The sequence below is a fragment of the Egretta garzetta genome, unplaced genomic scaffold (genome assembly GCF_000687185.1).
Source record: "Egretta garzetta isolate BGI_Z169 unplaced genomic scaffold, ASM68718v1 scaffold151, whole genome shotgun sequence".
In the NCBI taxonomy this organism is placed as follows: Eukaryota; Metazoa; Chordata; class Aves; order Pelecaniformes; family Ardeidae; genus Egretta; species Egretta garzetta.
Genome location: NW_009258615.1, coordinates 3856472 through 3873062, shown reverse-complemented (window position 1 = coordinate 3873062; position 16591 = coordinate 3856472). Strand labels below are relative to the sequence as shown.

General features: G+C 38.5%; 1 protein-coding gene across 2 annotated transcripts in view; it reads left to right on the top strand.

The window, feature by feature from the left end:
• Positions 1-16591, top strand: part of KCNIP4 (potassium voltage-gated channel interacting protein 4) — a 231264-nt gene that overhangs the window by 186152 nt on the left and 28521 nt on the right. Inside the window, exon 3 of one of the 2 annotated variants that reach the window (XM_009648034.2) lies at positions 10665-10680. The exons of the other annotated variant lie outside the window; for it this stretch is intronic. Coding sequence (XP_009646329.1) covers positions 10665-10680 — 16 coding nt within the window. The remainder of the gene's footprint in view (positions 1-10664; positions 10681-16591) is intronic. 2 annotated transcript variants of the gene reach the window in all.

Here is a 16591-nt window from a genome sequence, read left to right as displayed (position 1 = left end):
ATAAGGGGAATTTGGACTGATGACCCCTAACCTTGCACTCAGCTACTGGAATACTTCCTGTGCTGAAAGTTATAACCGCATCTTTGTATTTTGCATACTTTAACCAAAGTTTCTTCCACAAACTGTGACAATTACTTTTTGAACCTGCTGGGGTATTTTGACATCCATGGCATCCTGTGGGAAATTAGCTTCATACCTAATTATACCTTCTGTGAAAATTAATTCATTTTGGTGTCAAACCTGCTGCCTTTTATTTTAATAAGATATCTATAGTATTTCTGCTATGAGAAAATGAACAACCATTACTTCTCCAAGACATTCACTGTTTTACACACCTCTAACACATTCCTACTTAGTCCCTTCTTTTCCTAACTGAAAAATTTTTGTCTATATAATCTCATTCCAAACTGCTGACTTCCCTGAATCCTATCTAGTTCTAGGATGTCTGTTCTGAGATAGCGATGACCAGAACTTCTCAGGGTTTACGTCCAGTTATTTATTACTTATTACTTCAAATTACTTACATATAGTTCTGACTGACTTCAGATGAGAAAGCAGCAAGTACTCCTGTATTTCTGTACTGTTTGTGATTACAAAGTTGACTTTTTATGTGATTTTTACTTCTAAAAAAATAAAAAGGTAAACCTTTAAAGATATTTTCATCAATTCGATTTTCCAGTGCAGGCAAATTACACGCCAAATCCAGTAAACAGTAATTCAAGCAGAATGAGCATGGGGCCTCAGATAGCATTTCTGTGTGTATGTGCACACCTGAAAGCTTCAGAGAGTCTCAGATCACCCTGTAATATATCTGATGGTCTAGGAAGCAAAAAGTAGAGGATAACTGCAGGAGAGGCCCAAAGAGTATTGAAATGCCCATCTTGGCAGCAGCTGTTTTGGTAGCAGTGAAGGTCAACATTTAAAATACAAGAGGAGACAGAATAAAGCAAACATAAGGAGGTGGGATAAGCACCTTCAGATGACCTAACAACTATTACAAAGAAAAGCACCAAGGGAGAACGTATGCCTATATTTGGTAATTTGGCCATTTTAAAGCTTCTATAGTACCCTTGAAAAATTAGCTTAATGGAAGTCCTAAACCCTCCCAGGCTCAAGGGGCTGTCCCCAGTACTCTGGTTTTACAGTGTTCCTACACTCTTGTTGATGAATTGTTGCTCAGCTGCCATCGCAGTGGGACCTCTCCATTTTGTATTTGGCTTCCTGTCATCCCATTTCTTGTAAATTGAAATTGTGATTGCTGCAGTCATTAACCTTTCAAACCAATGGCTCTGTGGCAGGCCTAGTACAAGTGGTACTTCACAATAAATCACACAGACTATCAAGCATGCACTCAACATGTGGTCTTCCTTTCTCTTTTGTCCATTGATAGGTCTCTCACAGTTTTAAAAATGTCCCTGAGCTATGACACATTTCCATTTTAAAAATACTTAGATAATGCTTTTACTGCACAAAAGATGCTCCTGTGCTGAACTTAAATGTTAATGATCTTTTAATTTTGGTTGATTATTCTCATCAAAGATTCTGTCGAACTCTGTCTGGAGAAGCTACTAGACTTTCCCAGAAAAGTGAAAGGATTGTTGATGAACACTGATCTTCCCCAGCTGTACATCAGAGAAAGTGTAAACTGAAGTCATGCATACATAAAAATGTCCCTGGATACATACTGTAGCTTTAAATAAGCAGCTCCATACCCGAGACATTTATTGGGAAAACAACATTTCTAAGATACCTTTCTTCTCTATTGCTGTTAGCAAATGAGGCAATGACGGTAAGATAATAACTTTGGTAATGTTGCAGCTCAGATAGGTTCCCCTATCACACTACCCATCCATGTAAGAATACATTTGTGCATAACTCAAAATATGCTAATTTAGACAAAGATTTTTCCATTTCAATTATGGTTTGATGAAAGCATTATATTACTGTGTGTTGCATCTGTGAGTCTCACAGAAAGTTTAATAAAAGCTCATTTTATAGGTTATAAAGCTCATTTATTGATTGTCTAGAGCATTCAAGTTTTACATGATAAAAAGCAACTATTCTCATTGCCCTTTTCTGGAAAATTCCTTCCCTTTGGTTTGTTCTTCTGTTAGTCTTTTACAGGAAAAAAAGTGAGGAGAAAGTGCTTGTTTTATCTTATTAAGTATATTTCCAATCTAATAAGTAGGAAATAAAAACATACGGTTCATGTCATGTGGGTTTATCCATCTACATGCCCAACTGTAAGAATATTCATAGGATATTTTTGATATGTTGGACTAGATGACCTCCAGAGGTCTTTTCCAGTGAACAGTTCCATCAGTTTGTGATCTTAACTGCCCACATTCAGATTAGACAAGTAATTTAATAAACAAGATTAGCTAATGGTTTGAAACTAATTGCTGTTTCTGTATGGTGTACAGCAGCCCAATCCCCTCAAAACCTCAATACACTTACCGTATGGACTTTCATGTTCTTCACTGTAAAAAGTCTCCATAAATAAATAAAATCTGCATAAATACTGTGGAAATTCAGGTGGTTGTTTGATATGGCTTTGCATCTAGGGAATGTTGGCACTTTGACATTAAAAAAGAATTTGGGGTCACTGAGACACAGAATCTTATGTCATCATTAACTCACAAGGAAGTCAAATTCAAAGTTTTGATGCTGATCTTCGAACACCAGTTCTAGACCTCATATGATAAGTGCTCATACTATGTACTTAAAGCTCTCTGAAATTATCTGTGCTAGGCCCAGTGGTACGGTGTATGAAACTTAAGTTTAGCACCAGCTCTCATTACAGTCAGTTTATTCAGGGAGAGAGCCTACGAACTGTAATTAAGAAAGCCCTCAGGATGGCAAGGAAGCTACTTATATATATTTATTTGAATTTATGTTCCTCTGCAAAGCCCATGAGTCTAAATATTAGACACCTTCATGAGCTACAGTGATCTGCTGAGAATAGGTGCCTGAAAGAAAAAGGTAGCTTTATCCACATTTGGTGTAACAGCCTGGCGGCTGGAGCATTCTCCCACGAAATGAGAGTTTTTAAAAGTGAAAGACAAGTTATAAATTTGATAAAAGTAATTGGGACTTGAAGAGGAAAATTGAGTTGGTGCACTGAATGGAAAATTTTTCACTGTATAAATTGTTTCTCTACTGCAAGTTTTTGTTTAATGATGAGGATGAAGGTTAGGTATATACTGTGCAGTATATGCACTAACGTGCAAAAACTGAAACACCTCAATGTATTTTTGAGGGTACTGAAGTTAAAGTTTTCAGACGGGTTTAACTTTTCTTATACATGTGTATGCATGATGTTCTAGGAACACTAAATATATTTGTTTTGCTCATTGTAATTGGAAATTACTTGTTCAGAAAGGAGGCATGAGAAATGTATATCGGTGTCCTACACATGGATGACTTTTACGGCAATTCTGTTTGTACAGCCTCTGATTTATGACTAAAGAAGATGTACAGTTCTGTCTTTCACTCCTGTCTTTCAAATGTAGCTTCTAAGATAATCAATGTCTTGATTAGAATTTATTTGGAAAGTGTGTCCCCTTGCATTATATTTGTCAGATATTAAAAGCTGACAAGGGACATAGGCATTTGACTATAAAAGAGATTAAAAAAATGGGTGATGCAAAGAGTTTGAATACCTCTGTGATAATCCAAACAGAGATTTTGAAAGTCCATTCCATTTTCCTTGCTTCCTTACTTAGCCTTTTCCACCTGTTCTAAAGCATGAGAAGGGGCAAAGACAACATAATCCTCTTAGCTTATATCTCTGGAACACTTTAGCTTGTATTAGCTACATCTGAGTCATCAGTGTCCCCCATCTCACAGAGTCAATAGGATGTCTTCAGTTCATTGTCATCCCATTCATTTCTACACTGACTCCATGTGTTTTTATTGTAATGAATAAATGCAGATTCAAGATTAATACAGGCCAGAAGAGAGAGAAAAAAACCAAAAGTGAGCATGACAGACAGTGGTACCACTGCAAGAGTATTTTGCCCCTCACACCAGTCCTCTAAATCTTGTTCTTGCAGATGAGGTGGCTCAGAGCTTAAATATGCTTTTCACCCTCCTCCACGGAGTCCTAGGAGAGCAAGGAAGATTTTATTTCATCAGCAGTCAGTGCAGTTGCTTTTCTCTCCAGATTTGACGACTGTCTGTAGAAGTCTTTTGGTTACACAGCACGTAATCCTAGCAAGAGCAGGATCTTTACACATGCAAACTCTCTTTCTGACCAAACAGCTAAAAAAAGAGCCTGGAGGAATGACGTAGGCCAGTTAAAGGTTCCCACCTAGCTCTATTGGCTAACATGAAACAACACTAAAACCATTTGATCCGTATCCCTCTGTGACTTGGAATATCAAACAAGGGATGGGTTGTTCTACTGGGTAACAGCGCATGAAACATGCCCATTGCACTGAAAGTTTTTACAGAGGTGCTGGCCCCTCTGCACAAGCAGTGTATGAACAGCAGTGCTGTGGACACAAAGAGCATGTAGGTACAAAGAGGCACCAACAGCTTGTGTTTTCAACCCGACGGAGTGATGACATCTAAATGACTTGTGCCTCATGCGTGTAGACATTAAATTTATAACACAGACATGCCAATAAATTAGAAAAAAACCAAAGGAAGTTCTGAATCTTCCTAGAAAATCAGATAGTGATAATTCAAACTGAAAATTAACATCTCCCCATGTTAGAAAACTCCTGTTACTTGCGTAACCTTAATAAACTAAACAATAGACAACTGCATAATGAAACTCTATGCAAGTAAACCTGGAAGCTGGATATCATGTCTGCTGTCAAGAGACAGTTTGCTGTGAATCATCTTTTTCTATCTAAAGAAAGTTTCTGAAGACATGTATAATGCACATAGCTCAAACCTCCATTTTTTGAAATAGTTATTATGTACCAGTTGTGCTTCAGATCAATTGTTTTCTCAATTTTAGATGACTGAAGAAAAACTTTATTAAAAAAAAAAAAAACAAACTTTGCCAAGGCAGAATTTTATTATGTTTCAAAAGCACTGGCATTCATTTGCTAGGGGCTTGGAGGGAATTTTTCCATATTTCAGCCAAGGCTATGTGAAAATCTTTTAAAAAACAGAGCAATAAATAATGCTTACATTCATTATATATTTCATTCAGGAGTTAGTCAAGAAACTTGAAACTTTTCAAATATAAGAGTAAAAATAATTTGGAGGTACAGTTTGACAGACCTGGTGTATAGTTGTCAGTTGTCACAAATTTACAGACCTTAATGTGTTCAGCAGAGATATTCATTTCAATTAGTCTCGCAGTTGCTGGCAGAGATTGAAATCTTCTTTTTGAAAGTTAATAATGAACTCGGTCCCTACACTTCTATTCATCTCATGACTTACTGCTGCTCATGGAGATACTTCACATCGTGTTCACTAGGGAAAACCTGTCATCTAGTGTACCAAGGACTGTCTTCATAATAGTGATTGCTTACTTCTGAATTATCTCTGAAAAATGTAGATGCCAAGTCGCTAATTAAGCAACATATAAAAAGTGTGATTTTAAGCACCCAGTATCAATAATAGTGCAGAGCACCAAATACCTCTAAAGTTCTTTATTCTGAATAAGTCAATATTATATTTTGCTGGAATTGTATTGCTCTGTGTGCTCGTCTGTCCCTCCTGTTTGAAATTGCCTGCACCCTGTCCTGGGCTCTGGTGTGTCTCAGCGTGCCATCGGTCATGCCAGGCCGACACTTGATGCATGGTGTGTACCTTCTGCTCTGCCAGCCAGCTGCTCCGTGTAATTCATCTGCTGGTAGAGCTGTTTTCTGCCACAGAGCTTTCATGTGTGTCAGTATGTGTTATCTGAGGAATATAAATGTCTGCATACTAGAAAATGAGCAGCAAAATATCTTCTTTGGCTACAACTCACTGCAGCTACTTTTTGCTGCAACTGGACGAAGCTTTATAAAGCTTGGTACTTGAGTTATGTGAAGTTGTTGGGGTTTTTTTCTGGGTAATCACTAACATTAGGGAAGTAAAATTCAGTGCAATGCATCATTGATGAGGTTGTAATTTAAAAATCAAATGAGTAGGCACCTCTTATTCTCCTTTCTCCTACCTGTCCCCTTTTCTTCACAAGGTGAGATGAGTACTAATGGTAACTGCTATAAACACTGGACATTATAACACACAGCTTAGCAGAAAATGTTTTAGTGAGCCAATTCATCATTTGAGAAAAGTGTGTTCAAAAATCCCTCTGCTTGGATTTCTTGCTACCGGTTTTCTTACTTCTAAAGGGTTTTGATGTAAAACATGATAATTCCATATTAAATCCTGTACTAAGTTATCTGCCTGTTTCACTGCAATTCAGAGACACAAAGTGTACACACATATTTTCATGTGGGTGACCTAAGCCTGCAAAATGAGAGGTGAAGGAATAAATAAATCTTCTGGTAATACTTCTGTATGGTGCAGTTTGACCATTCGGGTCCTGATTACTTCAAAATTTTACAGACAAAATCATGTTTGTGCTGGACTCAGGGATCTGTTCTAGATTGCAGTAATTTGGAACTTCATAATTTTTTCTTATTTAAATTCCTGATAATTTTAAACAAAATCAGCAGTGTGTAGGTTTTGACAGAAAGCAGTGAAACCATCAAAAGTCCTTTCCTGATTTCAACAGAATTAATTTCTGATTTGAAATTTCTTTAGATCCACATCTGAGATAGAAATAAAACAGCGAATTACAAGTGCCAGAGCATGAAGGTCAAGTCTTTCAGTGTCTTGGAAGTTTATTACAAGTCTTGAGCCAACCTGCAGTTACCTTTGAATGCAAGTCTAAAATCCAGTATCTAACAGAGCCAATATTCTTTAGATCAGCTGGACATTTCTGCAATTGCTCTTCATTCCGATTATGTGAATGATTCTCATGTTAACTTTCAAGTAAGGGAATTTATTCAACCCAATCAATTCCATTGTGAAATGGAATTTCAAAGAACCTTAGATAACAGTGGGGATAACAGAAGAAACAGGAGCCAATAACTCAGAAGACAGCATGATTCAGTAAACACAGCATGGTACTAGAGGTCTAAAGACTCTAGGCGTTTGGGTCTCTGGCTGGCTTATTAACTGCCATACACCTTTAAAAGCCTTAACTATCACACTAAAACGCCTTCTGGGTTGCAAGAGAGCATTATAGCAGTGTTTCGCTGCCTTCACGGGCTCCACATTGACAACTGCCTAATTTAATGTCTCTGGTCTGACAGCCCAAATGTTTTAGAGTGTCCCTGGCTATCTGAGAGATTGCCTTTGATCAAAGCCTCCTCAAACACGCCCTGGGAACAAAGTGGGGAGAACCAGTAGGGGGGCTGGTGGCTGTGGGAAACTGAACTTTCCCAGGAGCTGGAGATAGCAAAGTTCATCCTTACAGGAGAGAAAAATGAACACTGAATTCCTCGGTGTTAAGAGTGAAATGTGTGTTCTGTGGGCAGTATGTTTGAGCGAGACCATTTACCCCTCCATGACTAAGCTCAAGTGGAAATAACAGTAACCTCATGTCTGAAAAAAAGCACTGATCTAGGAGGCATTCTACGTGGTATTTCTAACAATTGTTTACTTGCTCCATTTATGCACCTCTGACACTGAGACCAGCTTCACTGTGGCCTCACAAAAAGAAGTGTCAAGAATAATTTTTACGAGTAAACCCCCAGTAGCTGGATATAAGCAGTATCTATCTCTGGCATGCTACCTACCAGCAATTATAGTTGTTGTTGGACTTGATGATCTTAAAGGTATTTTCCAGCCTAAATGATTCTATGATTCTATAGGTATCAGGGCAACAGACACATGATTGTGCTTGTGATTAAAAATGTCAGCCCGAAGCACTGGATCTAGGTGCATGGGAAGCGTGTTGTACAGGCTACCAAATGTGGATCAATAGGCAGGAAATCCAGGCGCAATAACTAACTTCCCACTGAGCAACCCAGTTCATCTCACGTTCTTTTTTCACCTCTTCCCTGAGTTTTAAGGCATAAGCTCTTTGTCAGTGTTTCTCCATGTCCTGAATAATGAGTCCACAGTAAAATTCACGGTACGGTGGGTGATTCATTACTATTAACAAAGTTTTAAAATGGGCAATGTTTGTCACCTTCCTCCAAAGCAAGATTAGAAAGAAGAATGACGCAACATAAAACAGCAGAGAACTTTAATATGAAAGCAGATGCAAAATTAGATTCAACTTGACACCAGAGAGTAATGGAAAGTTTGTTTATCAGTTTTTAACTACCCCTATAGATTCACCAATTCTGGATACTTGTAACGCTTAGCTCCTGACTTTATATTGTTGTTCTTCTAGGTTAAAAACCCTGGCTCTCTTAAAGTCAGTTGTAAAACTTCATTGATTTTAGTGGAACATGCCCAAATGTCATGAAGATTTTTTGACCCTCTTCATGTGTTTTTCACTATAAGAATGTGGATTCCAGAGCTCTAGATAGAGACATGGCAATTACAGCTTTGCTCAGCTGATCTGTCCCTTACCACACTAGCTGTCTGTGATGAAAAAACCTGCATATTCCTTCAGTCTGACAACTGTAATTTAGTGGTAATTGGCTCTAAAACTTTCCAGTCCAGTCCCAGAGAAAGATGCTCTCATGAGGCAATACCAAAATTTATTCTAATTATTAGTTTTGCCAGTAGATAAGCAAGTACCTGTCCCTGTTGCCCTAAGCTGGAAAAATATCTACCTTTTTCCGGTTTCTTCAGAATATTTTTTTCTTTTCTCCTACATTAATAAACCATTAAAGAATATGCACCCCAATCAAGGTATTGCTACCATTCAACTGGGAGCATGCTGGAACTCTTCAGAGCTGGAGGTTTCAGGTTTTGCTCTGCAAATGAGATGCCTTTCTGCATTTGGTCATTGACTTCTGTATTCAGAGTTCCTGGGAACAGCATCTTTTGGGAAATCTCAGGGCATTCTAAGAAGTTTTCTGCTTCACTTCCTAGTGAAGATGTAATTAGAATCCTAGGATTGAAGCCCATCCCTTTTCTGTTAATGTAACTGTCTCAACAGTAAACAGTCCATGAATAGGCTAGAAATTTATGCATAGGGATCAATTTTTTTTTTTCTGTTTCTTATCTCTAAGTAGTATAATTCTCCATATTTGAGTCTCATATCATCCCTCAGTCTTGATCAAATAACCACACTGAATCTGATTTCCAAAAGATCCACTGCACTTCCAGTAGTGTGGAAAATAAATAAATCAAGTCATACAGCATCTGCTTCACTGAACAAAAGATGTAGTACCATCCCCTGTAATGGAGCCTGAGCTATAACAGCTTTATTTTCTTATTCTGTTCTCAGAAGCTGCAGTTATGGAGCAAAGACAAATTCTTATGTTCCATAAACTTAGCAGGTTTTGCAAGAAGTTTTTATTGCCAGCAATTTCAACCTCAATGAATCTCCATAAAAATATGCCAGCAAATATCAATCATCATTTATTTATGTTTATCTCAGTATTCAGTTCCTATGATTTGACTTATGCCACAAATTTTAGATATGCTGCCAAAAGCAATGTTTTGAGTATCCACATATGAGACAGGAAAGCTTCAGAACAGTCTAAAGGAGATTTATGTAGTTTATTTAGATTTTTTTCTGTGCTAAAAAAAAAGTTATCAGTTCATATTCCTGACTAAACTTCAAATTCCATTCTGATGTTTTTCTCATGTCTTTTAGTGAATTATAGAAACAATATCTCATTTGTAAGTAGCACTGGTACATCCTCCCATGTCTTACAGAACTGTTCCTCCTCTTCCTTCTCAAAGGCATTTAGGTTTATGGCCCAAAGCATTGCCATATAGCCCATTCTGGTCCTTCCATGACCACTATACACAGTAGAGCTCTAGTGGTCAAGTATCTTCTCCATATAGTGGACCCATGCTCTGGGGAGCCCTTTGGGTAACAGAATAAAGGAGATGTCGGTGTGGTGTGCTGGCAGGCTGGACCAGCACAGATGTGACAGCGAGGTTTGGGTACATAGAGAGGGGAGCCTGTGACAGATACTGAATGCCAGAGAGCATCCAGGATGAGACACATTGCCCTCACTGTGTGAACAGGGAAGGAACATTTCTCCCCATGGACCGCATCTCTCCCACTCACAGAGGCTTCATACATGTCATTGCCTCAATTGCTTTGGATTTTCACCACTGTCCTTGGTGAATCAGGACCTATTTATGTTACTGTCAAGCTTGGTTTTATAAATATTTATGCGGGTAAGCACTTTTGTTCTTATGCTTGCAATGCTGGGGCCCTCCTCCTGAGAGAAAGTGTTAGTAGTGGAGAAAGCAAAAACCCCTGTTAAAGGGTAAATGTATTACTATATAAAATATAAGTACCTAGTACAATGTTTGATTTGCACTTTCTGACCTGCTCCCTATTGACTGTTATGCTCTTCACCATTTCTGCAATCTGACAGGATTCTGTAGGATAGAAATTCCTCAGTGCTTTTCATTGTAGTTAGCACTAACAAAATATTGAGCTGTCTGCCTTTACCATTGTACGTATTTGAAAGGAGCAAAGAACCAGCGCTCTGAACAGTACTGAAATAACATAAGTTAGGACACACTTTCAGGCTGAGTGTCTTTCATGCAGATATGTGTCCCAGGAATGCAAAACTCACAGTCTTCTTACTTCATGATTAAAATGAAGATTTGTGTTGGCTTCAGTACTTAGTAACAACATCCAGTTGACTGGCAAACACACAAAAAATCACATCAGCATTTTAGATAGAATATAGGGTTTTTTCACCCCTGGCACACTGAGGTTACTTCATAAATACCTTGTGCTTTCTCATTTTCAGATATGGCTATAAAATATTAGTAACCATGATCGTGCCAATCTGCTAACCTTTAGCAGAAGGTTGTTAGCACAGTTTCCTCTTCAGTGAATCTCCCACTCTTTAAGGGTACAAGGAACTTCTAGGGAAAACCAAAGAACCAACTGAGCTTCTAAATTCTAACTCCCTCATGTAAGAAAAGCAAAATAAAGGCCTTAATGGTTTTGAAGTAGCAAATTGACCTATACGCAAATATTGCTGTTAGGGACTAGTGATGTCCTTCATTCTGCTCAAGTGAATCACTCGAGTTGGTCTAAGGGAGTGCACCTGAGCGACCAGCACTTGCCAGCAAGGAGCTGTTCCTCCTCCTCTCACCAAGGATCTCAGTTGATTTGAAGAGACTTGATCAAAAGCATGCACACGGGAACGTGTGAAAGGCAAGTCACAGAAGCTATGCTTGCCTAAATACAGCTTCTCCCAAGGGGCTGAGTACCTTGTCTTTGCCAAAGAGTTTACAGGAAAATCCACCACTCAGTATTTGAAGCATGGGTTCTGCTACATTTAATTCAATTATTGCTCCCGCCTACTTGTGAAGTCAGAAATGTAAAATGCCCTCCTGTAGTGACAAATAAGGACAGAAACAGTAAGCACCTTTCAGATGCCAGGGACACATCCATAAAATTTGGTGTGTCAGGCTTTGGGGTGAGCTTTTAAGTTCAAATATTTAGTCACGTTGTTTACTGTTGTTTTGCTGCCAGTGCTAATAATAGGAAACTAAAAATTACCCTAGTTAGTGGGCATTGCTAAACAAAGAACAGTGCTGATTAAAAGTGTTGCTGGCACCTCGCCTGCTGCATGGTGGAAGCAGCTGAAGTGTTGATTGTTATTTACTGTGTGAAGCCGCGCACCCTGGATGTGAGCCAGTTCCTTTATTTCTGCTTGTTTTCCTCTGAAACTGCCATAGCAAGGAGCGGGGTGGGAAGAGACTTCTGTTCATTACAGTATCTTCCAGTAGGAGGCTCAAAATCTTGTACGTCTTTACTGTGCCATTGGGAAACATTATCTTAACTCTTCTACAGGTGGCTAAACAGAAACAAGAAGTTTTGTGTTTTACCTGATGAGACAAGTCTTTAAAGGAGTTTTTACATGTATTTCACCAATGGGTGTCAATGGAGACTGATGCTATCAAGTCCACTGACTTTCACAATGTTCCTAGAAATGCAGACTGTTGCCACTGAGCTATAAAACGAGTGTACCGCTTCTGTGACAGAAATGATAATGCAACAACCTGAGGTGTTGCCCCTGTGAGCCTTTGGATGAAGTAATTCTACTGTACTTTAGATCAGGGAGGAAAGATGGAAAGGAAGGATGTCCCTTTAGACCCAGTAGTTAGTGCACTCCATTTGGGGATGCCTCCTGCATTCTAGGTCCTCATTCAAAAACTACTTATGCTTTACACCTGGAACCATAAATAGGAAAATTCATAGGAGGGCTTTAGAATAGGGACAAAAGACTCTCTGAGATAACCATCACTAACCATTTCACAAACAACACCTTCCTTCAGCCTCTACAAAGATTAGAGAAAATATTTCTTCACCTCCATTACTAGCTGTCAAGACTCACAAGTATATTCAAGACTAGAGTATATTATTTTACATTCTGATCTATAAGGCTTAATTCTGCAATACTTGAAAACAATAGCAAGCTGGTTTAGGAAGGAATTTTGGCCCTCTTGAAGTCACAAGTCCGATCCAAGGTATACCTTTGGTCACAGTGTGGTTCCAGAATCTTTCTATATGATTGGACAGAAGTAATTTTAAAAAATGTAAACCAAGAACTGTTTCAGTAAAGAAAAGTTGCTGTCAAATCTTTTTTTTATAAACCACTCCTGAGAAAACTAAGATGAGAAACCAAATCAGAAAAAAAAAATCAAGAACTAATTCAGTTTCAATAGGCAGGAGGTTAAATTAATAGCTGTCCCTTTCCTGATAACACAAAAAGCAGAAGTGATAATTGAAATTAAAAACACCAGCGGTTTGCAATGTAATTGAATTGAACACGGGTTATTCACTAGAGAAAAGGAGTGAAAATCCATCAAGCTAGAAATAGGTCATTATAAACATACTCATTCATATGTATAACATATATTGTTGTACGTAGTGGGGTTAATAGTCCACAGATGAAAACAAAATTAATGCTAACCTTAAAATTAAATTTTTCATAAGCATAATTTCAAGCAGCGTAATAAATAAAAATTAAAAAAAACCCATACTACCTTGTATTTTTGACTTTTAAAATTCCTACTCTCTGAGTACCTTTAAGTGTCTTACACATATTAATGTACTGGGACTCTCAACTCTCCTACAAAGTAGGAAAGGCTTAACTAATGTACTAATTAATCTGCATTTTAGCCCAGGAAGCTTTTTTAGAAGAAAAATTGTATAAAATTATTTCTGTGTTTTAAGTACATTTTGTCCTATATTTTGTATGTGTTCTGCTTTAAATAGACATAGCATAATTATGGAGCATGAATTATGCTCAAACAGGGAAAAAAAATCCCTGATTTAGTCAATTTCTGGTTTCTCTGGTATACCCAGACCCACATTAGCTTGAAAATTCTTTGTTTATCAGTACAGTGTTAATAATTCATTAATTAAAATAAATACAGAATAGAATTTAAAATGTCGGGAAAGTTAGCAAAAGATTTTAATTATTTAGGGGAATATGAGAATTGATTTGAGTAAAAAATTCATGTTTCTGAGTTGTTTGAGGAATTATCTTCTCTCTCTGAGAAAATTAACTGATAATTAATTTAACCCAACTGTTAATGGGTAAGTGGCGTGAAGAAAGCAGCAATATTTGTTGGCTAAAGTAGCTTGTAATCTGGCTATTAAACCACTATAAAAGGTTGTAAAACTGGAGGGGCCTCCCCTGTCTAGCAGAAGGAAAGAAATAATACTTTCTTATTTATACTGAGTGTGTTTTACATCTTTAATCTGAGATGTTACGATGTTATGAAGCCTCACTTTTATGGTTGCATCTGCACAGATCACCCCCAAAACAAACACTTTCCCTTTGAGCCTGTTTGGTTGCCACTGCTGATAACCAGGCATCCAATGCACATGTGTTCAAAACTTTCTTTTAGCCAACTCTTCCAACTGCAGCCTGCCTCTGCTCATCTTCCCATCTCTGCACATTTCTTGGTAATTAACAGCAGCTCCTTCAACAGCTTTTCAACAGAAAGGCAGGTAAGGTCTGGACTTGTGCCATTATATCATGGGCCTGGCCAGGCTCCAAAGTGATAGGTCTAAAGGTAGAATAAAAGCAATTGTCATCCTTTGTGAGCAGTTTGAGACACCATCCTGCCAATCATTCTCCCAGTCCTTTGACAAACTGGCTTTTATAGTAGGCAAACAGCAAAGCTCAAGAGGAACACAGAGGTGGGAGAATAATATAAGTGCCCGATCAAAAGAGCCAAAGCAGGTGTCTCTTCTGTAGTCATTGCAATTCTCTCATACATGCATTGATTTCCTGAAAGCTTCCTCAGAGCTCCCATTTGATGTGTTGAGGTGTTGAATGATAAATCTGTACAAAGGAAATTAAATGTTTCTGTCGTTCATCTAGTTTCAAAAAGAGGTATTAAAAAGCAGGAGCCCAAATACTGACAATACAGCAGTCCAGAAGTCGCCAGTTCAAAGAAGCTGTTCAGAGAAATGACTGTTTATTACAAAGACATGTTTTGTTTTTTTTTCTTTTAATCCATAGGAGAAACAACCCCTTGAACTTTTACCAACACCTAATGGACAATACTTTGCTTATAGTTCAATCATTGTGAATTTGTTGCCCTCTTGGGGGGATCTAACTACACTAGGAAAATAGCTGCTCTCCTCTCCCCACATCTTCTGTTATCTCTTCTACAAATATTTAGAGGAAAGGAAAAGAAAAAAAAGAAAAAGAGCATAAATATGTTTGTCTGGGATTTTTTTTTAATCTGTATTAATGAGAAAAGAAAAAGATCTTTTGAACTATCTATTCTCAGGTTAGTTTTCTTAGTCTTAATTTTTAGTGCTTTGTTCAGATACCTTTCAAATATTTCAAAAGAGAGGCTTTCTCTGAATTAGTTTTTTGAGACTGCTTCATAGGTTAGTGCATGCCATCTCTTTTAAGCATATCTTTCAAGATATTTTTCAGACCGCATTTGCTTTTCCTTTAATGACATCAAAACCTTCTTTCCCCCAGAAACCTAATTTTGTTTGTACATCTACTTTGAAGTCCCACTAAAATAATTTCACTTTTATTAGCTGCTGCAGGGTTTTTTCCCTGTTCTTGATGTTTCTCCTACATTGGCCAGTAATGTGATCTGAACTCCAGCAATGCCACCCAGCCCCTTTTCATGAAGATCACTTCAGATGTGTGTTCTGTTTTCTTACTGAAAAAAACCAGTATCAAAAGTGAACCCTGTATTCTAAGAGTACTTTCAGGACATAGTTAATCACACTAGCAATCACTTCAAAATAAATAGGCAATGAAATTATTCCTGATGAATATATCAAGGACAAGTAGATTTATATTTACTACAGAGAAATGAGTTACAAAATTACAAATGTATTTGTTTGCTTAACTTACAATAAATTACAAACTTATTTATTCTCATCCCTATTGGTATTTGGTAAATACATCTTTATTGCTAAATGTATTCCCAAGTAAAATCAATATAACACTGATGAATTGCTCTAGTATATATTGAACTATATAAATGTTTTAAATAAAATAAATCAAATAATTAAATTTCTTAGGGGAAAACATCAGGCCAGATTGAATAGCTTGAGAGAGAAAAGACTGTTGCCATACCTCTAGACCCATCCAGCAGTGAAGCTGAAGAAATATTCCCAGTAAGCACACACACATAGATCACATGTATACATCACATATATACCTATATGCATGGCCAGCCACACAGCTCACAGACAGACACACAGAGCAGTCACACAAACACAGGCAGCACCAACAGCCTCATCCTGCTCCCCTCTGTGGCTGAGCAGGATGGAGGTCCACTAATGAGAATTGTGGACATATACAGTACAGTATGGATCCCTCCAGCAGCTAGGCTCAGACATGTGGCTCAGGTGCCCAGTAGCTGCTCCTGGATACTAGTTTCCCTGGTTGCTGGTACATGGGCATAACAACCCTCAAGGCTGCAGCCCCACTCCAGTTGCTGGTACAGACCATCTCATGCACACACAAAGCTGGCCAGGACTCCCCTGGTCCCCAGTAGCCAACCCCACCATGGTGCTACTCTTAGAGACCCACTCACTCATCCTGGCTTCCAGGTCACATCACCTGCTCACTGGCTCATCCGACCTGATCTCCAATAGCACTCACACCCTCACTCACACCCTCACACGCGCTCCAGTCGCTGCACCAGGGACACACGGGCCCTCCAGCCCATGGTCTGACCCCAGCTGCTGCACTCACACCCCCATACACACCACTGCACATGCAGAATGGAAAGCCACCACCCAGGGAAGAGCTGGAAAGGAGCTTAATAAGAAGACAGAACTGACTGCCCTGATCAGGCATCCAGCATGGCCAGCCAAGCAAACTGACCAGCCAACAATATATATGTGACAGGGACCTTTTATCCCCTCACCCCTCTATTTTCCCCCACTTGTTCCTCCCCAAATCACCTCAATTCCTCCCTTTTCCCACCTTTTGTTGCCCTCTAAACATCCCATAATAAGTCCTGTGCAGTCCCA